General features: G+C 35.7%; 1 protein-coding gene across 4 annotated transcripts in view; it reads right to left on the bottom strand.

Moving 5' to 3' along the window:
• The window catches only part of USP32 (ubiquitin specific peptidase 32), a 77081-nt gene that overhangs the window by 14773 nt on the left and 36182 nt on the right, over positions 1-26126 (bottom strand). The window contains exons 6-22 of one of the 4 annotated variants that reach the window (XM_084299608.1): positions 20617-20748; positions 19624-19731; positions 18832-18947; positions 18355-18417; positions 16496-16579; positions 13808-13869; positions 13587-13689; positions 11482-11674; positions 10102-10277; positions 9199-9339; positions 6395-6554; positions 3928-4082; positions 3131-3212; positions 2213-2287; positions 1483-1621; positions 1119-1224; positions 326-499 (exon numbers count right to left, since the gene is read on the bottom strand). In XM_084299608.1, the coding sequence (XP_084155734.1) occupies positions 326-499; positions 1119-1224; positions 1483-1621; positions 2213-2287; positions 3131-3212; positions 3928-4082; positions 6395-6554; positions 9199-9339; positions 10102-10277; positions 11482-11674; positions 13587-13689; positions 13808-13869; positions 16496-16579; positions 18355-18417; positions 18832-18947; positions 19624-19731; positions 20617-20748 (2069 nt within the window). The remainder of the gene's footprint in view (positions 1-325; positions 500-1118; positions 1225-1482; positions 1622-2212; positions 2288-3130; positions 3213-3927; positions 4083-6394; positions 6555-9198; positions 9340-10101; positions 10278-11481; positions 11675-13586; positions 13690-13807; positions 13870-16495; positions 16580-18354; positions 18418-18831; positions 18948-19623; positions 19732-20616; positions 20749-26126) is intronic. The other 3 variants (XM_084299609.1, XM_084299610.1, XM_084299611.1) reach the window with 3 other exon arrangements.

Raw genomic sequence — 26126 nt, 5'->3', positions numbered from 1 at the left:
CCTTGAAAAATTTTTGAAATTCATTACTTTGAATCATTCAAAATGATTGAAAGATTTTATCTTTATACGTTTATCATAATATTTAAACAAGCTCATTTTCAGATCAATGATGAAACTGACTCCTTAAATCATAATCTAACAAGTTTCAAAAGATGGTCCATTCCTTCAAGAGTATTGTCACATACTTGCTCAACAATAACTTCGGATTTCCTGAGAAACAAAGTTATTTCTAGCAACTTGGTGTTATGAGGGGGAAACAGAAACAAACAAACCAAACCAACAAACAAAAATCCAAAACAACAACAATAAAAGCTTTACCCCATACCTCAGCTGCTACTTCCCAGTCTGGTCGACCATCACTATCTTTCAGTTCAACATATGGTTTATCATGAACTCTATTCAAATCCTCATGAAGACCATCCAAAAGAAAAGCTAGAAGCTCCTGTGAGTCTTGCTGTTGAAAGCCATTAAACCTTGGAGCATATTTCGCTATTGTCCACTACAAAAAGGACAGAAAGTTACTTAACGTTACATGACAAAAGCTGTAAAAATAAATCAAAATATTGAAGAGAAGATGCACGCTGTCAACAAGCAGAAATGTAATTGCCAAGAGTTAGAGACAACTCCCTATGCTTTCAGAACAAAAGATCATTTACAGGTAAATGCATTATCTTCTGTTCCTAACAAGGGCTATAAAAATCCACATCTTACGCCACAACCTCTGATTCATATCAGTTAACTCTTTTGAGCTTACACCTGCTGAACCATGATTACATTCAACAGAAAGCTGTTCAAGTCCTGACCACCAGGACGCACACACCCTGACCTCCTCCACATGGGCATTTTGTCCTGACACAGCCCTTTCCTGAAAGATTAAATTCTGTGACCAGTTTGGAGCAATGCACATGATGACTGTCTTCCTAGCACATGCTTGTGGTTTCACAGCCAACTTCTAACACACAGAATGTGTGTCCATGTTTCCTTCTCCTCCTCTAGGGAGATAGCAACCTGAGTCCCAGAACCAATACAGCTAACATCAGGAAAAATTGCATTAAAAGATTTCCACTATTCAAAGAAATTCTTGCTTTCTACCTGTAAATAATACACATTGCACTTACCCGTAACTTTAATGGTGCTATATTCTTCTGAGTCCCACTCCACAACTCCTGAACCAAATCCCCATAGCACTTGGCCATGTGTCCTTTCATTCCTATTGGATTTGTCCTAGAATTTATGAAGTAATTAATACCATAAGCATGAGTTTTAAACAAGGAAGCACAAAGGCTTCATGCTGAACTGTTTCACCTCTTCCAGAAACAAAAGAGTTTATAGTTTCACGTATCCAAGCTAGTACCTGTTGTATAGCTGATAGTTGATAATACTAAACTTTAAAGAATTTATTCATATTGTCTACTTCTGAAAGTTGAAACTGATCTTAAATCAGCTACGATATCTAAATGCCAAAGGTCTCAAACAGATTACCTGTTAAGTTCATAAAGATGTCTTCCTGAGATGAAATACCGTGTCAGAGGTTGTGTATTACTGACACACTGGATACTGGAGTTCATGAAACATGTGTTACCCAGATTGCTTAATCCAGTTGCACCCTTTTCAGTAGGAACTGAGAAGAAGGAAACATAACTATGTCACTTCTGCAGATGTGAAAAATTAGTGAGGAATGGTATATCAGTGAAGCTGAGAATGTGACCTTTTCACTGCAACCATAACAATTTAACATGCTCCCACTTAGACTACAACTAGCACAGATGCTACAGAGGATCAGGCTGTTCAAAATATCTGCTCTCTCAACTCAAGTCAACAGAAATTGAGGTAATTGAGTATTTTGTTGGATTCCATCCACCATGAATATCAGTACAAGCCAGACAAACGACTGTCAGCTAAATAATTATGGTACTGCAACTTCTGGAGTCATTTATTAAAATCTTAACTATTCCTCACTTTAAAACAAAATAAAAATAAAAAATATAACAAACACTGAATCCAGAATTTGCTACTGCTGCATCTGAATATTCATCTATCTATACATCCAACCCTCACACTTTTTAGCAGCTATGTTAATAAACAGAAAGAACAAGCAAAGCTGCAAAGGCATAAAAGACCTCTTCCAATGTTAACAGCAATTTGATTAAAAAGACTTTCAACATAATACACCCTCTTGGATTTCTCTTCTCACCATACCTCAAGTACTTACCTTTATGTCTGTCTATTTTACTGCTGTTTGCTATAAAAGACATCTCTTCAGGCCAGCTCATGTCTTTGTTTCGAACTAGAAAGAGACATGGTATAAGATTTTTGTTTACTACTTATTCCAGAGAACTTATACAGCTAAAGAGACTTAAGTAAAATTTGCAAATATTTAAATTTAGATCATAAAATTATTTTCAGTAGGCACACTTTTGTTTCTCGAAATAAGAGTAGACAAGAAGTCAGGTCAAGCTAGTTAAAAAGTCAGCTGATCCATGCACCTCCAGCAAAGGCCTGATTCATTTGTGACTGAAACTACTCTGCCAGGCACAGTGTTGCATGGCAGAAGGATAAGATGCAACAGAAATTGAAAAAAGAAAGGTATTGATTGATTCTAAGGCATTTTCACCATGAGGACAGTCAGTCAAGCAGCCAAGTCCAAATGTGTTAGGTTCTTTCCAGACGAGAAAATAAAAGCAGCTTATAATGAATGAAATTCTTAGAAATGAACCTGGTATGGACTGCAACGTGCAGTTTTCTTCATCATTTGCTTTGTATGAATGCATTCGTGTAAAATCGGGGGGGGAGGGGGAGGGAACACAACAAAAAGCATCAGGTGCATCACACAGGTTTTGCTTTATCTCTGGTGTTCTAGTTACTACTATAGATATAGTACATTATTTGTAGCTTTGGTACTTCTTCCTATATTTTTCTCAGTATAAACAGACAGACAGAAATGTACACATACTATTCCTTCCCAAAATATTTCCAAAGATTAAATATTTGGGCACTAGGCTAACGTATTCGTATAGCAGTTTGGACAATTTCACAACTATGTACTTACACAGTCTATTAAGAATATATAGACTCATAAAAAAACTATTTGCTCTTAGTGTGTAAACAACTTTACATGCTCTTTTTATACCTTCTATTACTAAATGCTGCTCATCTTGGATTTTAAGGTACTCCAATCTGTGATCTTCATCATCGAGCAAAGTAAGATAGTTCTGCAAGAGAAAAATACTTCATATAGTTATTACTTCTAGATCGAAAATTCTCTAAGGATGTTTTAATCTCAAAGCAATGAAATTAAAATAGTATTAATATTTTTTTCACATAAATAAGAGTACTAGTTCCCTAATTAATTAAGCAAAATTAATTAAATACAGCAGTTCACTGATCTCCACAAGGATTTATTTCAGTGCTGTAGTTTTACATGGCATTCCTTTAGCATGACAAAACTATACACACTTCAGGGTTTGGAGGAATACATTCTACTTGCTCATTTGATTTCTTCACATACGCGTGTGAAGAGATCCTGAATGGCTGCTGGCTATGTCAACAGAAGCCTACAGCATCATGCAGGCCAATGAAAGCACAGATTTTTACTTTGATCTAAACCAGTTTCTATTAAACTCTATAGCAAGAGTATTATTCAGTAAGCCAACTGCCATTTTATAAACATATCACAGGATAAATTGATGTTTATCAGGCTAATGACGCAAAAACCTAAATTTCACTGCTTGGAGCACACAAAAATTAAAAACTGGCATGAGTAAAACCTTTACACATTTTGGCCCAAGTTTTCCAACCTGGGTGGTTAAATCTCAAAGAAAACTTATGTTTGTTTTTTTTTTCTGTGCATGTGTTTAATAGTATCTACAAAAGAATATGATATACAATATTCAAAAGATGTTAAAAACTAAAAAGACTGACATTTACCTCGCTGTTGTATAACCAGAGGCGCATATCTTCTTCTTTTATACGTAGCCTCTGAGAGAGGTATTCGTGTATCTCTTTAATCGTTTGCATTCGACTAAAGCAGCCAGTGTAAGCCAAGACTCTCTTTAAAGGAGCATTTGGTGAAGGTACATTCCCTGGATTTGCAACCATAAGAAAAGAGCAAGAGATAACATATATACCCATATGCACACTGAAATAAAACCCAGGTAAATAACAACTTACACACTATGCGGACTCTAAGTTGTTGGTTTTTTGGTGAAAAAGAAGTACACAGTTCTGCTTTTGTTTTCGGATAAAGTAATGAAATGAAAGCTAGCTGTTACCAACACTCGGGGATGTCTCACATCGGCACAGAACAAACTTGCTATTGCAAAGACAATAGACTCATCTCCCTTATTACCCAACCCTATTAGAAAACCGCTCCATTAAGATTCTCACAGGAAATAATTGAAAAGAAATTTTTAAATGTCTGGATTACTCTTTTTTTTTTCCTCTTAAAGACAAAGTATTGAAGAGGATAGTAATTTTCAAAATAAAGGGCTTAAAATATGTCACTGATATTTTCTTTTGAGAGCAAACTGTCAGTTAAAAATAAGGTTAAAATGCAATAAAAATCAGGCTGACTACTCTTGGGAGTAGCATGACTTTGCTCCAGCTCTTCTGTGGGATGAACTCTGACCTGCGAAGATGAAATCAGCCTGGCAGTTTGACAATAAAAGTACTCTTTGTAACTAAGAGCCTCAAATCATGTTCTATGAAGATGCCTATGATTTTCACCAGCATTCCTAAACAATCTCATCTTTGGAACACAAATAAATTCCATCAGTCAAGATTGTTGCTGTTTTCTATAAAACGAGCTCACCTTTAAACAAAACATTTAAAAAAATGCAGTTTGAAACAGATGAGACCAAATTTGTTTTATTTTCTGAGCTTCTTTAGTATAACCTAAGGGAGGGGAAGGAAGTTCCCCACTCCTACAAAGCCAGGTCCGTAGCGTGTTAATAAGAAGCTTGTGTTATAGAGCCTGGCTGGGCAATTGCTTTACTTCAATAATTACAGATTTGGCATTGTTCTATTTTCATCATTAAAAGAGTACAATGAAGTAGTACCGTATGAAAAGATGCAGTTATACATGCAATTTGACAAGAGAGTAAAACTATACTGTAATTGTAAGTCAGCAAAGCATCAGTTCTGTTTCAGGCTACGAGGCAAAATACTAATTTATTTATTTTTTAAAGGAACACAAAAAAGCATTTTCTGAGATTAAGGATCAGAGGATTAGTCGTAAGATTACAGCAAGAAAGCACATTTGAAAACTCAAAAAGATTAATAATTGATTGGGCAAATGAATTAGTGAAGAGCAAAATAATTGCAAATCAAGATCAAATTTGTCATGTCAGAAAGTTCCCTCTCTTTGACTTTCAGTCTTTTAGGAAGTCCAAACAAAACAATTTCTATTTTATTAGGTCAATACGAAAAATGAATTTGGTAGCAGGCAGTTTCTGTAGCGGAACTTGATCAAACAGGCAGCCACCATTTACAGGTTAAGTTTGAGATTCTATCAAAGCAGTGAAAAACTGAGCATCTGCATGAGATTTTTAAACATACACCAACAGTAATAAGGCAGAAGGATTTAGTTTTCAGTAGTCAGGTGAGCCCACTTCTGGATATATGTTACTGTGCATGCCCAATTTGTGTGTATCCAAATGCACGTAATATGTGGAAATAAGGTATTTCTTCAGACCTTTTGTATAAACCACGTATGTAACGACACACACAAACCAATTACTGAATATAAATCCCTGTAACACTTGCCAGCAGAGACATGCAAAGCTACAAGATAAAGACTATTCTTATAGCTTATTACTTGGACAATCTTTTGGTGAGCATTAACACCACAATTACGGTATTTTAGTGGGATGTTTACTTTCTTTTGAATGTCTTTCCAAACTGTATCAAGCAATTGTCTCCGTATTCCATTAACTAAGCCCCTTTTTAAAGGGTACTAAATAATTTTGGGCATTAAAGTCTAGCTGCCTGAGTAACTCAGAACCAGTTGGCTGAATAATGATTTACTTTATTATATACTATCAGAAACACACCCCAATGCACAGGTGCATGTACCCTGGCTACATAATTAACTGCCAGAGGAAATTACCAGATCTTAGCTCTGTATTTCATGCAGTGCTCATTTCTCACTTTCAATTCACCGATCTATTTGCAGTAACTACACAACTTAACTGACTGCACTGGAAACGCTCCCTCAAGCCTCTTCCTTTCAAAAGGAGACAGAAGGAAAGCCTTGAAATTTTTACCAAACGCTGATTGTGCCTTACAGTTGATTAGCTGGTGTGCAAGCACAGTGGCAGCAAGCTCGCTTCTACAGCTGTGGGTCTCGCTTTCTTAGAAACTGCGCGCTTGTATTCTTGCTGCATTCTTAAGTTACCTCTAGGTAAATGCTGAGGAAACATTCTCAGGCTCATCATACCCATATTCACCCAGATGTTTGACTGCTGTGTTCGAGTGGCAGGCTGCTGTCTCAGAAAGAGCAGATAGCGAGGAAATAACTCTAGTTCAGGCACATTTGTTTTGCTGTTTTTGATCACCTAGTAAAGACATTTAAAACACAGTTCAGAGACTCCTGTTCCAAACACGTAGGAAATCCTATTAGGAACAGGAAGTAATGATTAAAGTGGAGGGATAGAAAATAATTATGTTTTACTAGGAGACAAGAAATCCTCTGAACTTCTTACAGGGTATTAGGCAAACATCCACAGCGATAAAAATTTACTGATTTCTAAGTACTTTTGGAAGCTTATTAGTTTCAGACTAGCAGAAGCAAACATCTTATGTAGTGGAAGCATAGTTTCCTGTACAATACTATGGAAAGAACATTCTTACCATTCCTGAAATATACTTGAATTTACAATGAACCTCATTAACTCCACTCAGTCTATACTTCAACACAAAAGGTTCACAACTGTTAAAAAAAATCACTACATTAAGACATTTGTTCTTTTTGAACTAGAGTACTGAATTCACAACTTCATACTGTAGGGATATATTAAAACTTACTTTGCATTTTGATACACCAACAGAAATAGCTGAAAGTTCCCCGGAACGTGACTTGTGGCTTTCTACTCAACATTCCTACAAAGATTTTGCTACCTAGATCTGCCCGATGCCGATGTACATAAATAACAGGACAACTATTTTTGTGAAAATGACAATCAGAAGAAAACACTCAGCTTAAGCTGTGAGAAGCAACATAATGCACTGAAGTGTCATGGTATTAAACTTCAGCTACAACAGAAACATCTTCTGGAAAGAAGCTCCCTGATGGTCCCTGCTGCAGGCAGGAGCCTGCACTCCCCATATACATGGCCACATGTAACCCAGTTCCCTCCATAAATTCAAGAGTTCAGATAACTGCATCTCAAAATATTCTTTAATTATGAACCGAAAAGCTGAAGTTTATACATCCACTATTGACATTTTTACAGACAAGATATCTAAACTCATTTTTGTTCCATTCTGAATAGAAGTCTTGTTTCTAATGGCACTATCGTAAAAATCTTAAGCACATTAGTTTGTGCTGTGCATAAAGTGATGTGCCCTTTCTGGATCATGAAAGGTGTTTGTTTCCATGGAGAACGTGTGGGAGGAGGGTAGCAGAAGCCAGTGATTTTTCACTGTAAAATCCTTGTCAATACTATGGCTAACAGATCAAATCATCAAAAATCATACAGCAAATTCTCCCCATTTCTAACACGAAACACAAAACTAATACAAAAAAAAAAAATCAAGAAAAACATAACTTAAAATCTGTTTGGAATCAAAACATTTTAAAATGAGGCCTGCCTTATATAAACATTTTCATCTAGCAGGCTTAAAAATGCTTCACACCTTATTAAGAGTATTTTAAATACAGCCAGTCCTGTATATTAACCAATGCCTCTATTTGTGAGCAAATTATTATAATTTTCTTAGCTTTAAGATCAGTCTACTTTTTGACACGTTGAATATTAATAACTCAAGGCATGCCTGCTTTGGTTCCACATGATTATGACCGGTTAATCATTTTGCAATAATACATACAAAGAAACAGAGATAGCCCAATAAGCTGTGAGTAAATTATATGATTTAACACTGTTTCCATATAATTAGTGCTTCTCTTTCAGAAATATTGTTTTAACTGCAACCAAAAAGTATCTCATTGGGATAACGCAGAGTAATTATTAGTCCACTTAGTCAATTCCATTTAACATAGAACACTTTCACACATTCAAAAATTAAATTCAGCATTGTGCCCCCAAATTAATCTTTAATTAAGAATATTACAACCTTAATATAGAAAATACTAGTATTAGTTACAAAAACTCAATTTTTCAAAGGTTTTTAAGAAAACTTTTATACAAACAAGTACAAATGTCACCTTAAGTTTCATAGGCTTTCACTAAATAGTTTCTTTGTAAGGTTCTAAGTGACTACAGGCAATTAAATAATTGTTGATATAAAACCTCAACATTACCAATTTGGAAATACATTTTTTATTACACAATGAATATACTTATGTTAATTGTATATCTATTTCACAATGTTACTGCAATTCGTTGGTTTTTCTGCTTACTGTAAAAATACAATAAATGTATTAATTCACTACATATGAATTATTTGCTGGCAAATGAGTAAATGAGTATTCCATAAGTTTGGAGGAGTGTTACTGAGTTTGTGCTGAAGAAAAAGAATGATAATTGCTTGCCTCAGCAGCAGGATTTTTATTTACTCTTAAAAAAAAAAAAAAAAGAGCAATTATCAGAATACTAGAAAAATAATGATACAAAAGAACTACTTATTTTAAATGTATGATCTCAAAATAACAATTGGTAGTGCTTGTAGGCAATCATTTCAACAAAGAATAGTCCTTGACTGCTTTCTTTATTGGGCTCATATTGGTATCTATTCTTCTAGAACTCCACCAAGTCATGTACATTGTGTTTTCTATAGTACTGTGACTGAAGGACAGCCTTTGTTCCCTTCTCCCCATTTTCATGAAATTCAGATAAGAAATGCCATTTCAAAGCAACAGGTGTCCCAGTTTTAACTTTACTGTTGTGGTGTTGGTTTTTTTTTTTGTTTGTTTGTTTGTTTTTTCTATTTTTCCTTGCAAAATAGTTGAAATATTATCTAGTAAGTTAAATGCATTTAAGTTTTTATGGCAAGAAAACAGTGCCTATACTCACAACTTACCGGCCTGGGCAAGGACAGATTTGCTCCATACCAATGGTAAAGTGCTCTCCAAACGGGTTCCGGTACCATTATGTAGTCCTTCCCTTCAATCAATTGCGGTGATCGCTTTAATCTTCCACCCTCCATTGTTAATGATGCAGCCTTTTACACAAAAAAGGATTTTGTCAAATCTCAAGTGCAAAAAATAGTGTACAGCTACAACAATTTTAGTTCATGAACACAGAACCCTTTTTAATTTTTAAAGTACTTTGAAATTGTAATTAGCAACTGCTTTTCATACCACAGTTTGTAAATTCAATACTATAACTAATACAATAATACAATAACTAATGGTAATGTTTCACTATTTACCGTTTCTCTAAAAGACTGTCGATTATAAAAGCCATATTATGTTTTTCTTTTGTGTCACCTACTCCAACAGCTTCAAGTATAGCATAGAAAAATACAATCTATACTCATAGAGTATAGTGCTGATCTGTGATTTATGTTTTGTTTGCATGAATACAGAAAAAACTTTTTCAATTTAGTTACTTATTTTCTGTTTCCATGCAATAGGAATAAACTATTATATTTAAATTGAAATCAACGAAGTTATAAATCATAAAAGCATTTTATAGTTAATGTTTAAAGTTGTATTTATAACAGCCTTCTTTAATTGCAAGTTTTGTGAAGCTATTTAAGAACAGTTTAAATGTTTCTCTTCTAACCAAACACTCAATAGGTACCCTCATAAGAATATCACATTTTTTTCCTCTTAAGAATTAAAAATGAAATTTCTTCTATAACAAAGAGTTTAAATTTAGAATTAAGCCACTAGCTGAAAAAAAGAAACACACAAAAAGCTGTGATAAAAGTATGTTAAAACATACTTTTCCTATATTTGCCTGAGTCAGGTGTATTTACCTTCACTGGTTCTTGCGTTACAAGGGGTTGGTTATCAATAGCTCCTGGTTTCTGAGGATTAAGTTGTAGCAAAGAATTCCCATTGGTTCCAAGGAAACACTGGTTATTGTTGTCTGAAGTATTATGCTGCCTAGCGAAACATACATCAGTCCCTGGTGTGCCAGGGTAAAGAGCATCTGTGGCAGAATGTGAAAAAAAAATCTCTGTTTCAGTTAGTGACTCCACCCACACAACATTAATGGATCAGTTAAACTGTGATATCCTTTTTTACATTTTTTTAAAGGCCATTGAAGCAGTCTCCTATCCTTCATACTTCAGTAAAATATGCAACTCTTCCTAATTATGGAGTAACAAATACACTAGCGCTCTCAGAAAAGGTGAAAAACTGGCTATATGAATTCTACTTAGCAAAGCAGATACTTACATAAATGCTGGTTTCAAAACAGCCTAACTAGGTTTGCGTGAGCAAATGTTTTTGGCATTTGCTTGTTTTCTAGATGTTTGAATATCAAACTTGAAAATATCATATACGAAATTGAAAACATAAGCAATAATGCTTTATTTTTACTTTTTCTCCTTAAGAAGGCTTTTTTTCTTATAGAACACGCTCTAGTTATTCAGACGATAAATCTAAATTTCAAGTTAAAGAAAAAAAATAAAGAACCTTTAATCTAAAACTTGTCTCCCTTCCTGATCCTTCTCCTATTCCTCACCCTCAAAAGGGTCATGGTAAGACAGATCTGAAAACACCAGGTGTGATATTCAGCTGTCTTATAAGGGAAAAAAAAAAAAGAGACATCTCAAATTCTCACAAGAACTGATTGAAAATCATCACTAAAATCTCTTTTTCTTTCACAAAGGTGGCTCCTAGAACCTATACAAGCTCAATAAATGACATGCGCTGTAAAATTAAAGATTGTTTTGCCTATTTTTTTTTATTTTTTTATTTTTTTTTTACCTCATTTACTGTGAAGATGAGAAGAAATCTCATTGCAAGACATACAATACCAACTAGAGATAAGCCAGAAATAACTTAATGTGAATAGGAGAAAAATATCACTCGGAACATGTGATATTTCAGTTAAATGAAAAAATTTGATTTCAGTTAAATGAAATGATTTCAGTTAAATGAAAAAATTATCTTGAAAATAATTCTGGAAACTGCTCATAGGACAAAAGATGAATTGCTGTGTAAATGTGACTGCCTATTGTTTCTATACAAGAGGCTAAAAATTCCTAGCAATCCATTGACATCCACACGTAGGACATTTCTGCAACCTAAACTTTGTTATCTTTTTGTCTGGAGGAATCCATGCAGCATGTAGTTTCTCAAAACTTGTTCTACATTAAACCTCCAAGGAAATAAGATGTTATGCTTACTGCTGCTAGTAGTCTCTGAGGCTTCTGATGCAGTAGAAATATTATCTGAAAACTTTTCTTCTGTTGCACTGAAGTAATTAAGACCTCCCATTTTGTCTTCTCCCTGTTCTGAAGTATTGGCTGCAGCAGCTATGAGTGAATTCTTACCTCCACTCAAGACAGATGAAGGCTCTATCACAACAGGGTTTGCATCCTAGAATTGGTAGGCAAGTAGAAAAGTTATTTGTAAGCTAGTATCAAAGACTTCACGACAACAACCAAACCCATTACCAAAATTTGCGTAACCACTTTCACGTATCATGAGCTTCACAGAAAAAAAAACACACAACTTTCTACATCTACAGATGAAAACTTGTCAGAGAAAAAACTATTAAAATTGTTAAAGCAGTGGAATACTCTTCGGCACAACATAAAAATGGTGAAAGATCAGAATTACTTTCTCTACCTAGATACATAAAAAGGGAACCATTTTAGATAACTATTATAACAGGCTATAAATATTTGAAGATTGGTCCCTGTTGAATTTTGTATGGTTAAACAAGAGCAGCATGCAGAAGAGCAAAACACCTTCTTCTCTCAAACCTGCATCAATTTAGTTTTCCCTGATTTTCTGTTTTGATCAGTCACAGAAACACCTTCGTATCAGAAGAGGATGAGAAATATAAACTGATGAAACTACAGACCACAATTATCTTGTTATTAACAGATTTATTACTAATTGGGATTACCATGATTAAAGGTTTCCTGTGCTATGCAGGATGTAAAAGAGTTCTTATTTTATTCCTTTGGAGAAGCAGCATTGTGCAAGCAATCTGGCTCACACTTTGGCAAAAACAAAGGTGGAGAATGAAATTTGTGTCCCCTATAAGCAAAACTTGCCTGCCCAGTACAGAAAAAACGTAAGAAGAATCCTGTCCAATTTAGCATACTAGTCACAACAAGAAGCTTCAATAAATGAGAGAAGAAGAAAAATGGGATTAACTGAACTTTAGAGGGAAACAAATAACGTCCATGCAACGGACACCATTGTAACAACAGTGGAAAAAGGGGCATTCGCTGTTTTATACTGTCCCCTATTTATCACATCATTAAACACAGCATCTTGTCAACTAACAAAGCTGTGCAGTAAGGCTAGAAGTATAAAAATAAGACTAAAATTGGAATAATAAGACTGGCATTTTAATACCAGTAATCATTTATACAGTTCCATGAAAATTCTGAGTGCTCTCTTTGCTCAAGAGGCAGACAGAGTGACTAATGGCATTTTGCTATTATGCAAAGTAGTAGGTATGAAGTCACATGCACATCTGAGTACTCCTAGTATAACAAGAATCAAATTGCCTACTATTTCAGTCATTTAAGCCATCATTTGTCCAACTAATTGTACACAAAGAATAACTGTAATTATATTATTTAACGCATACATTGCAATTTCTAAACCTTTTTAGTTATTTGATTTTTTTTAAATCAAATACTTATGTGACACCTTATAACTACATAAACCTCTTCTAAGAAATAGTTTATATTCTAACATTCTTGGTTGCGTCACCTGCAAAGAGTATTAATCTCAATCTTAAATCAATTTTATTAAGCATGCTTTCCTTGGCATGGACATAAAATTCACATAGAAGTTTTAACTTGAATATTTTAGTTGGAAGGTCTTAAAGAGCACCATGTAACGTAAGGTTTTAGCAGGACTCCTTTGATCATTATCAGGTATTGGACTACTTTCATCATTGCCTGCAAGTCAGATTATATCAATACCCTCCTTTGCCTGTCCAAAAAACATTATGCATTTGTGGCACAGGAACCTTGCCATGGCCCTAAAGTGCAAAGTCAAAACCAAAACAAGTAGTTTTGTTATCAAACAGGAAAAAATACTTTAGGGAAGTACTATTGGGAGAGTACGTTTTTACTTCAAACGTGTTTTGACAATCAGGAATGCTGAAACAAAACAGAAAGGTGACAGTTCAATGAAATTATAGTGAAAAGTTCACTGTGACACAATGACTCAGCAAAACAATTCTCTTCCACTCTTTTTTCATGAACACATTTATACATACGAAGAATTCCCTTATTCAAGTATACATTGCTATTGTACTTACATATTTGACATATTCCTTCCACTGGTGCCACCATGGCATTGCAATAAGAAACCAGTTGTGCCCTGGCTGAAGGCCGTATCTGCTTTCTCTTTCTAACCAGCCTCTGCAAACAGAGAACAACATGAAGGATTAGTTGAAAAAGGGAAGTTACAATCCTTCTTTTGAAAATATTAAAAGGTGATTCTGAATCACCTGTTAAGGATTCAGAGCAAAAAACGCACCTAATAATCTGTCCTTCTTCTTCTGGAGTGGCAGGTCGTAGCCCCAAAACTATATGACACACCTGGAAAAAGAAAGGCAATTTTTATTAAGAGTTGCACCAGTGTGAAACAAGCATTAGATAAATGAAAGGAAAGAATAACTTTAATGGGACTTTTCAGAAAATTCTTTTTTTTTTTTTTTTTTTTTTTAGCTATGTAGCAAGATAAGCTATAATCAAACAAATCACTAAACAGAAACATTTGGAGCTTTGAGATTCACAACCCGTTTCCATTGTTAAACAAAGATGCAGAGAATATCAAATGCTCCAAGGCAAATTAATGTGATTACAAAATGAATTTTCATTACTTTCGTGTCTGAAGAAAGGCACACAGTATGAAAGATCACAGTAACTGACAAGGACTGGATATACAAAAGGTTAAGACACATTTATGTACTGGGCAGAGGAAAGGAAAAACGAAGAGAATGCAAGATGGTGGAAAAGGATAAGCTAAAGGTGAACACTGAAAGGGGAAAAATGGAAAGAAGTGGTTGCAAAAGGGACTGAAAGGAAAACTAGCACATGAAGAGACCAACAGAGAAGCTTATAGCAGTCCAACCAACGTGTCACCATGGAAAATTTGGTAAAAGCTGCTCTCTAACAATCGTTTTCTTTGCTCTTTTCTTTCTTAAAAAAATACGTGAAGAAAAAGGCACCACCCTCTAAGCCAGCTCCCCATTTGGGCAGGCTTTCACTCTGAGTGCAGGACAGCAGTCCCAGACAATATTTTCCTCCCCTCTTCCTAGAGGAGCTGCCCCTGCCTTGGCTGCAGCCCCGTGTGTGGCTGGTTTTCCCCAGCAGCTCCCAGCCGCAGGGCGTGCAGCAGGGAGCCAAGAGCGCAGGGACACAGGCTGCAGGGGTCTTTGTTTCCCAGGGCAGGGAGGAGGGTCAGCTGTCTCATCTCCAAGACATTTGTCAAATTGGTTGCTACTCATAACATGATTTATCGTCTTTCCCTTACATCTCTTTTGAGGCTACCAATTTGCATCTCAGCTGGAGCTTTCTAATGACTGGTGTGATATCTTATTTAAATTTATATTAGAGTGTGAGAGACCATTTCTCATTCTGAATAAAACAAAGGCCATTAGCTGCTGGGAAGCAACAGATTTTCCAGCACACACAACACAGCTGGCTCTGATGTTTCCTTTTAAGTCATGTTACACTGGGCTAATATCAGATTCTTCATATAAACTCCCCCTGCTGCAAACAAACCAATTTGTTGAAAAGCTTTCCAAGGCACTCCACTCAGACTACTTAGCTTTTCTGTCTGCAGATGAGACACAGAAGCTCATGACAGTTCAAATAAATGCCCAGACAAATCAATGGCAGGCTGTCCTGTGTGAGTATGCTCTTCAGCCTGCAGCATGAGATGAGGGTGCCTTGTGTGATAAAGGTATCAAAGGAAGTAACAATAAATGAAACCTACGATGTCTAAAAAGAAAATGTGGCAACTGACAGAAGAAAAAATACTGTAAATGCAAACTGCAACAAGAAATGTGTAACAAAAATTGCAACAAATCATCATGTAAATGCATTAAAGGTTTGCTCGTTCTACCCCTGACATCGCATACCTATTTGTCAGTTCACCAGCTTTAAGTTGTGGTAGGATAGTTGATTTTAGATATTTCTAAAAGACAGCCATTCTGGAGAAGGTTGCAGTGTAAGCAAAAGCTGATGCTATCAGAGAAAAAAAAAAAAAGCAGAACTTTCTGATTTTATTCTTTCCAGCTGTGGTGTGGCCACAGAATGCTCTCACCCAGCCAGAAGTTCTAAGAAAAGTATAGTTCCAAATATGATTTTAAAAGTATTCTAGGGCTATACACCAGAGAATCAGTAGTGTACTATTCAGTATTAACTTAAAAAAATAAATAAATCACAGCCTCTTTCTGATGAAACACTTTCCTGGTAAACCTCCTGATAAAAAAGTGGGCTGAAGTGAATACTAATAGGGTAAATCTCAAGGCTCCATTATTATTATTATTTGAATTCAAAGTATCTAGTTCTGTGGAATACAGGTAAGGAACAAACTGCACTGAATGAAAATACTCTTATTTTCTGCACAAAGTGAGCAAGCACTAGAATGTGACTATTTTAAGGATTTTTTTAAAATCCCATTCAAGCTCAAGTAAAGGCAAATTCAGCGCACAATTAATCCTCATCTTGTGCAACACAATAGTGATATGATATTGCAGCTTTCAAGGAGTGCTCCATTAAGAAAGCAATGAAAGGCTCCTCAGACAGCTTTGACAGAAAACGTAAAGGGAAAGCGGTTGTAAAGAGTTAGCAATACCTCTGTTCATTTCCTGTGTCCCTTGGCAAAGATTTGGAAGAACAACCATTTAAAAACACAGCTTTTTTCTAATGGAAAATCTAACTGCTGGTTCACTTGAAATTTTTCATTTCATGAACAGTGCACTACATTCACTTTAACAAATTATGCTGTAGGCATCTCCATACACTGAAAAGAATAATAATCAAATAGAGAATCATCCCGTCAAGGTAATGTGCACTTGCAGAAACACACAGCATATTGCAATAGACAACACTGCAAGCATGTTGACACAAACGCTGATGCTGCAATTCAAGGCCATGCAAAAAGCTGGGAAGTTAATCACTGCGTTTTTCAAGTTTAAATTTCGTCTAAACATACCTGAAAAAGTAGATTTAAAAATTCATTGGCAAGAGCACTCTTCACACTCCATATCTGGTAGTCCTCCAGAGTGAGGTGTCCAAGCTTAGTTAAAAGAAGAAATGGGAAAGAGTAAACCAAAGGATAAGCAAGGATAAACCAAACCATTAATATGGTTTCTATAAAAATGCCAATTAAATGTACCACACAAGGCAAAGATAGCGTTTTGAGAAAAATTAGCATCTACCACTCTTAAAATAAACCTCGATCAAATAAAAGAAGAAAGATGCAGTTTTCATATTATTTTCAACCTGGAAAATCAAAAAGCCTGGAGATTACTCAGGTGAAACTCTGCACAGCATGTAACCTTTGCTCCTGCTCCACATCATTCACATTGCGTTATTCATGCTCAACTGCAGTTGTACTTCCTCAAACCATGAAAGCAGAAGCAGCAGAACATGGCAGGTCAGTATAATGACTTGGTAGGAAAGAAAACTCTCAGGCTTTGATCTTCTATAGGAGTTGCACACATGAGTACTGGCCTATACACAGAAAACCCACTGTCTTCCTCTGAGAATTGGGCAAAACAATTGCAGGTCAAATCCTCACGATCTTAACTTACAACACAAGTCTTATTAATTAGCAATCACCTGTAAAGTTATACTAGCATAACACTGGCCAGTACCTGAATCAATTACTTTCTGATTTTCCATAACTCAGCGACAGTAACAATCTGAGCTTTTAGTATAATTCATAGCCATTTTTACAGCCCTGCCCGTTAGCCCACCTCTTCTCACACACCATTTCTGCAGAGTTCACAGATTAAAGCTAACGTATGTAGAGAGGTTAAGTAAAGTAATTTATGTAATTACTGCATCATCAGCTCTTTTCAGCGCTACATTCATGATGCTCTATGAAAGATATTTCAGTCTTTTTTTTTTTTTTTAAATTTTTTAACTCTTTGTGGAGATGAGGCTGCTATTAAATTACTCTTTATTAAAAGGGCAAAAAGCCTCAAAGGATGAAAAGAGCTCAGTGAAGATGTATTTTCTACTGCTTTGGTAATAAAAGAATTCAATAAAATATTTGCCTTCCACTTTGTAGAAGTATAAGCAGGCAAGAGAACTATTGAAGAAGTAACTAAGCATTTCTAGCCATTCTTTACAGCTTTTCTCAAACTATGTACAGTTTTCAGATATTCTTCCTCTAATAATTAGTGAAGCAAAGGATATTGTTTGCAGATAATGGTGCCCATCTCAAAAAAACATAATTAAAGATTTACACACAGTGAACTATAAAGCACAATATAAACTATTAAGATTTGTTGCTTTGTCATGACAAATGCCTCCATAGTTTCACAGATACTTAGCTCTGAAACAATACTGTGAAATATAGTTCATTGATTAGATATAATATTATTTACCAAAAACAGTTTGGTAGTGATAATGCTTAAGTAACCTTTGAATTACTGCAGTTGTTCCAGCATGAAAGGATAATGTGCCTTTTCACATAGTATGAAACATGAGATATATTAATGCACTAACCCCCTTTTTTGTTTTTAACATGAAACAAAAAACATTCTTCAGAAAAAGTCAACCAGCAGACTTAAGTGGTATTATGCATAGCGAAGCCTTAAAAACAGTATATGCTTCAAATTAATTTCAGCTGGTTTAGTTTTGTATATTAAAATGGCTTACAAAACTGAACATTTTCCACAATAGTTACAAAATAACATGTTAATGGAAGACAGATATTTCTTGAAAAATTCTTCTATTGACACATGTCTACTTTAAAGAAAGCAGAAGATTTAATTATTATTATTATTTTATAAACTGAAGATACCAAGACGTAAAAATAACAAGAAAACAGCAAATTCCTACCTTTGTGTTATCATGCATATTCAAAATATCTTCTACAATTTCAGACAAATCCATGTCCAATTCCTTGGCAAACAAAAGGATTAGAAAACAGATTTAAATTCTCAAAGCACTCTCTGGAGCTGTATGTGTTCAGAATAAAAATATAACCATCAGAAATGTTGATGATACCACTATGTAATTCACAATTGAGTGCTTTCAGACAGTTGCACTTTTCTACCTAAGGTTTCTTTAAATGAAACAGGATACATTACAGTCAAATAACTCTACTTTGGTTAATGGCAGGGTGAAGTTATGCAAGGTAAGTTACATCCAGTTATCAATACTCCTCTGTTAAGATAGTTTAAGGATGCCTGTATTTCACTGAAACAGTGTTCAAACATCATTCACATCTGAAACATGACATTTATTCCTACTTTAGAAGGATAACTTTAGGAAACAGAAGCAAGTGACTAAGAAAAATATATAAATGTAACTTACAGGTATTTTATCGGTACGGTTATCCTTCCAGACTTCTAAAAGTGCAACCACCATTTCTTTAAGTTCCGTGCGAGACAGCACACCATCCCGGTCAATGTCAAAAACCTTGAAGCAAACTGAGGGAAAAAAGGAAATTACGCCTGTATGTTAGAACTACTCAACAACTTTTTTTTTTTCTTACAGAATATAAGTCTGCAGAGTCACAAGAACATGATTTAGTGCTGACAGTTTTGATGAGGCAGGATGCATGTGTGTTAGTGAGGAAATGGAGCAGCTGTGTTTAATAAACTGAAATCTAGATTCCTGCAATTTTGTGCTATGTTTTCTGATGTGACTTAGCAGGGAACATATGTGCATACAGAAACTTCCAGTGAATGCCTTTAAGTTCCAGCAATATGGCTTTGGAAAGGCGTGGAATGAAGGTATTTCAAAACTGAAGAACCTTGCAGGGAAACAGCTGAAAACTGGACAGTAAACAAGACAAAATATACTATTTAACCACAGAACACTGCAAAATAACTTCTGAAGTATGCTTTTTTTCTCCCAACAGGCTTATAATTATATGAAGCCATTGATGAGTTATGAAAATATAGAGAATTCAGTTTAGTTGTGCTTTATAAAAGGAAGCCTTCATACTTAAACATATATAGTTTTAAACTTCTGAAGTCTGTCACCTTTCACAGATGCACACTTATGTGAAAGAAATTTCTAAAAAAGGTGGAAACAACTCAACTTACTTGTTCAAACTAAAAAAGATCTCTAAAATTAATAGTTAACATTCTGCATACTTACATTTTTGTCTTTCTGCCAAGGGTCCCCTGCAACATGCTGAGAGCCCACAGGAAATTTCCTTAAAATCTATGTGATTGTCTCGGTTTTCATCAAAGGCATTAAACAAACCTGCAAACCACAAAAGCATCTCCTGTTACAGCATCTGACTGAAACAGTTGACAATAATCCTTAGAATTTATGTGAAGTGTTAATGGTTTACATTTGCAAGGAGAAGTACAAACATTTATGATTGTACCATTCTTAGCAAGTGTAATAAGGATAATGAATCACTACTACGACCATTTTAAAGATGAATTAGATCACTAGTGTGGCTAGACAAATGGAAACAGAGTTAAGGAATCCTAAACAGATGCCTTACTCTTTCACCTTACGTGTAATGGCTAATTTATAGAAATGTGCATTTAAACCAGTGTGGTTAGAATAAGCATTTTTCACAAAAGCTACATGATCAGAAGAGTAAAGGTACTCAGATGCCAATAATGACTTTTCCAAAACACAACAAGCTCATTTTGAAAATCACTGAATACCTTGGCAAATTTGGCCCTAAGTGAGTTAGGAGTTTCCATTACACTGGCCTTCAAATGATTTGAGTTTATTCATTCCACACATACAACATTTTTGATCCCATAAAAAGTTAATGACTCATTCAGAAAACATAGAGAATGTGCAGAAACGATTCAAGTTTCCTCATAACAGCTGTGTAAATTTGTATTACTTAACATATAAAACACACTCACTAGCAACAGGATATGGCAATATATCCCTACTGAACTGAACATAAGTTCTGGTGTTCCAACAGCTTGCATCTACTGAACATGAATTATCCTGAACATGAATTATCCGTTTCCTACTTACTACTGAGACTCATCAGTACAGCTGACCATTTGGTGATAAAAGAAAATGCCACTCTAAGACTGGAGAGAAGACTAATATGGAAGATGCCAAACACCACAGCAACATCACTTCCTTGCATGTTTTATCGAAGTTCCATACCTTCACTCAGAGATGGATGAATAGGAGGCGAAACCAAGGGGGCAAATGTTTCTAAATCGAAACGTCCAGTTCTTGATTGAGCTTTTAGCAGCCAGTATCGTTTTTCAAGATCAATGATGTCAGATTCTTCCACTGTATAACCAACACAAATAAAAGAAAGTTTTGGTAACATCTGGACTGTGTTAGAATTCGGCACTAAATAAAAAGGCAGCTTTATTTTGTCACAAAGAGAATGGTGCTACATTTTTGTGCTTGATTTCTGTGTTTAAAAAATAAAAATACAAGCTGTAGAGAAAAGGTTTTGTTATTACGTTGCTTACCTAAAGAATCATCTTAACTATTCAATATCTAAGAGCTCGACATCAATAATACATAGAAGTAATTAGAAGTGCAGAAATGAATTTCGCCTACTGCTAAAGGTTCCAGAGATCTCTTCTCTTTCATATATTTCTTCTTGATGAACTGAACAGGTAGATTATATGTGCAATATCAGTTTGCAAAGCTAAACAATATTTAGATTTCTAAAATGCATGTAAAGTAGCATTCAAAAAAAAGAAAAAAGCTCAGAACTCTTATGGGAAGAAAAAAGATTAGTACTTAGGTTATCTTAAATAATTCCCATTTAAAATTTTTATTCTACTTATACAATAATAGTGTCTGTCACATTAAAATTTAGCTTTATCTTAGCATTATATCAAAATATATATTTTATTTTACTTTGTTATTTATACTATAGATGAACCTAGAAACCCAGTCAACCTTGCAGAGTGATTATACAAACCTAGAAGAAACTTTATATTGAGGAATTTATAATCTAATATAAACTGGGGGAGGGAGGGAGGTTAGTAAAACGAGGTGTTAGGCAAAGGGAAGTAAAAAGTAGACAGAGGAAGAAACGTTTTCTTTCCAAACATACAAAGGTCTTTTTTTTTTTCCCAAGTTTTAGGGGCTTGTCAGTTTTATCTTTAAAATTAAATGTATATAGAAAACACAGTTTCTGCTCCACAATACTTTTAATCTTTTTACATATGCAAGTGTGTCACAACAATGCTTTAGGTCAGTGTAAATTAATTGGTTCTCTAATAGATATGTAATGACAAAGCTGTCTATATTAAGCACCACTACGTGTGATCCCATTCCCAGATGGTTCTGAGCCTTTAAATCCTTGCCAGCTTTCTAATAGGTTTAACTTGAGCTATTTGGCCTGGTTTAGTCTACAGAAACAATAATAATCCTGTAAGGCTTAAGAAAAGATAAAACAAGTCACATGTCAAATTAAAATTATATTGATTTTTTCCTATATCTGTCATTAAGAATAGTAATTTAATCAGAATAGTAACTTAGGGAACATACAAGGAGCACGAACTAGTTGTAACTACCCAATGGGCACATAAAACTATACATCACAAACTATGCAGTGCTGTACCCTCATCAGCAGAAAGTTTGGAAAATTTTTACCAAAAATTAGTTTCTGATGTGGGGCTGGAGGAGTGGGAAGGGATTGCATCTTCCTGTAAAGTATTTTTAGACAGCAGCTAGCAAAGTAACACCAGCGAAAATATGCCCTCCTTTTGGGCTGTACACTCAGCACAAGGCAGAGACAGACCTGACACTAGCCTGCAGAACACCCACACTACAGCTGCAGTTCAAGGGTCACATATTTCTAACATAACTCAGAGAAGACTTACCTTCCACTGAACCCCAGGCACATGCTGCAGCATCCTCACTATTGTGCATTTACATGGTGAGTGAGATAAAGGAACGGATATAGCAGGAAAACCAAACTGATTTCCTTTCTCCTCTCCCTCCTTTCCAGCTGGATCAATTCCCTTATCTGGCTTACCATCTGCTGGCTCTTGGTTGTGTTGTAATACATATGGAAAGAGTAATCTAAACATATAAAGGAATCCTACTCAACTACAAATCAAGAAGCAGTAATAGAATAGTTATTTCTTTGAAGATCAGCATACAGAAATATTGCAGATGCTTAGGACTGTGCCCAGATGCAGGCAGTTTCATGAGCCTGGGTAGCACACTCAGGTGTGTTCCAGGAAATGCAGGAGTGCTGTGATGACTTCACGACATACCTGTCCCACAATGGTTTGCATCTCAACAGATGAGAGAAAATCTGCCAGATAAAATACACTTTCCCTCAATGTTGTTGTTCAGCAGGGCGCAGCATGCTGCAGCACTGCCAAGGCAGAGCCTGCAGGACACCACGCTAGGACTGCAGCACCTGCATTCTGCAGGGGATGCAAAAAAAAAAAAAAAAAAAAAAAAGCACATTCATGGAGTTTCAAGGACAGAAATAATCAAAAAGTAAAATAACAAGAGAAAGGTAAAAAATACTTTGTGAGACAGAATCTTAAGTGCATAAAGAGAACTACAGAAGTATTACACTGCCCAAACACAGCCTATGAAGGGCAGGTTTGTAGTGCCATTCAGAACTGCACACCCGTTATCGCTCTCATTAGCAAATACAAAGGCATTATGCTAATGTTCCTGAGGGTGAGCATACAAATCAGTTTGTTTCCTTTTAATCTATCTTTGACTAGGAAGAACAACAGACATGCCAGTTGCACTTCATTCCTGAAATGATGCCACACTAAGAATATCCAAAAACCATGAGGAAGCTCACGTTGTCTTTACGGAAGAGTAACCCTGCAGAAACCTGTTTTGCTGGCAGGTGTGGTATTTACCTTTAGTAAGTAAGAACTGAAAAAAAAAGTTTTCTGACAGGGTAAAATATTCTCAAATGCCTACAGTAGAAGCTACTTGCACTCCACTTACTAAATTTGATAGTTTCTACAGTGCTACCTTTGCTGCATTATCAAGTTAATCTGACAAAATAAAGGTTATCCCAGAAAGCATCTTATTTGCATTTATGCAATTAATATTATGTTGTCTTTTAAAAGACAAATTTTCAAATCATCACCTTCAAAATAATAACTGATAAATATTAACATAAGAAGTGCTACATTGATATAGCCAGGGTAAATCTAGCGTATTGATTTTACTTTTCCATGGAAGAGCCAAACATTTTAGAAAGTAAAACTGGTGAAGCAGGAAAGAACATCCTTCGCATTGAATAGACTTGCACAATTTAGGCTGAAGAGAAGTAAGAATATAACAAAAGAATATGACTCTCGGTAACAATAAATTGTAGCCTATTGAAATAGTTTCATTTACATAAAATACAGAAAGATTTACTGGATGCAAATGTTTAAGTCTGAAGTTGCAAAGCCAGCTGTTAGATAATTTGATTTCTCCAGAGTGATTTTTTGCACATAATCTCGTAAATTGCTCTCCGAATACGCAGTGCGCCATACGTTCCTCGTTACATCTAAACTGCCAGGAATCTTTTGCCATTTAGGATATACACATACAATCATATTTGTTACTGAAGTTTAAATGAAGCGTGATAGAAGCAGACTGTACTTATCATCCTAATGTGTCTGCACCTACCCTACTACTGCATATGAAAAAGTGCCATCTTCCTCTAAAGAGGCTTATATTCAAGTATTTTAACTTCTCAAAGTATAAAATTATTTTGTTCCTAATACCTGGTCAAATCACATCAGGTGGTGTGAACTAGGCTTTCATTTAGTGGGTCAAGTTTTGAATAACTTAAGAAAAATTAAAAATTTATCTTATAAATACAACAGATTCCAAAACATCAGAACAGACTGGTTTTCTAGGCAACTAATTATTCATTTTTGCCAGTTAAACACGTGATTATTTGAGGTCACACAGGCATTATGCACCTGTGAAATTTAAGCAGATACTACCCACTTACTATTCTATTTTATCTCTCCTGCCATCATTTGTCCATTAAAATCACCAAAAAAATCAGATCTGTAGAATTAATGACAGTGTTTTATAGTTCAATTCTCTAGCAGTTAGACAAGCGCAATGGGAGGAATGATAACGTCAAGTACGCACCAAACTGGAGTCTTTGTATAGTAAAGGAAGAACAGGTAAATAACAGGTTTTCAGCAAAAACTGTAAAAATGAGTTAATTTAAAACCAGCCACTACACTGCGATTGACAAGCCGCAATAACAACAATAAACACTAAAAAAAGCACCCTTCATTTTAATGCCATTTTCATGAAATAACTCCCTTCTTAAATACTACACAGGTAGCAAGCCATGAATATTCTTCTCTCATAGAAAAAAAAAAGTAAGAACAGGTTTCCATTTCAGGCCTGATGTATTACAATTCGTCGTAACACCGGAATTAAGCAAAGATTTGAGTATATTTTATAAACAACCTAATTTTTACCTACCTAATGGCACAATCCTCTCTGGCTCACAGCAGTAGAAGCATACCATATTCCCAACATTTTAACTGCAACTTGCTTCGTTTCACTCCTCACCATGATACCCTCCAGGCAAAACCCCGTCCCCGGTCACCACGAGCTCTCCATTGCCAGGGAGCCAGCTCAGGACCAGAGGCGGATGGGCTGGACCACGACCAGGGTTTCTGCCTAACCACGGCCGTGGGGCACTTGCAAACGAACGCATCGAAGGTTCTGGGAGCTGGGCACAGAGCTGCTTTGCAGGACATAAAATAACCTGGGAACTAAGAGGATCACAAAGTGGCAAGCTGCAGATTAAGTGACACTGAGGCTTCTTCTTACTGGCCTACTGTGCTGGAATAGTTCCATCTTTTTTTTTTTTTTTTTTTATTATTTCTTTAAGTTAAAAAGAAGGGAATACATTTACACCCAGACAGCCTCTCAGGATGGGCAAAGTTAAGCGATTGCTTCATTTTTCTTTCTTTTTACAGACTTGACCCTACCACAAAGCTCTACAGGTTTCTAAACCTGAGAGAAGAGGTTCCTTCCACAACGTTCAGTTTCAGCTTCATACTGTTTCATCAACTCACTCCTGCATTTCAACCATGACATCTGGTTATCCAGGGCGTCTCTCATTTATTACGACAAATTAGCAATAACTATGTTCTAAAATATAATTATTATACTGATTAAACACTGTCTTGCTGAACCTCAGGAGGAGCTGTCAGAAAAGCAGGAAGATTTTGACAATTTTTTTCCTGACGACAGAAGATAGTCACTTCAAAGGAGAATTAGGATGCTATTTAGTAAGAACTAAGTGACACAAGAATGGGGTAATGGAGAAGCACAAATTACATGGCCTGTCAGTTTGAAACCAGCAACCTCTCACAAGTGGGAGCATTCCCCCTATGGATCAGGACAGAAAACCCGAGTCTGTAAGCCCATCAAGTGACACTGAGGAACACCAAAAAGACCCAGCTGTAGAGAAGTTCACCACCACCTGTGTTTCACCTGAAGAACTGTGTCCAGCCAAGCGAAGGAAACCAGCAGGATCTCACCCTTCGGTGAGATCCTCTTCCTCTTCCTCTACATCCATCAGCTAAACTAAGCAACAGAAAGCTCTGCTTTGCACCTAGTTGGGACTCAGATCTGCTCTGATACTTAAAAGAGTACAAACCTGCAGGGTAGGCTCCAAAATGACATCTTCCAGC

The sequence above is a fragment of the Netta rufina genome, assembly GCF_964035555.1.
Source record: "Netta rufina genome assembly, chromosome: 21".
Taxonomy (NCBI): Eukaryota; Metazoa; Chordata; class Aves; order Anseriformes; family Anatidae; genus Netta; species Netta rufina.
This window is presented reverse-complemented; position numbering and strand designations above follow the sequence as displayed.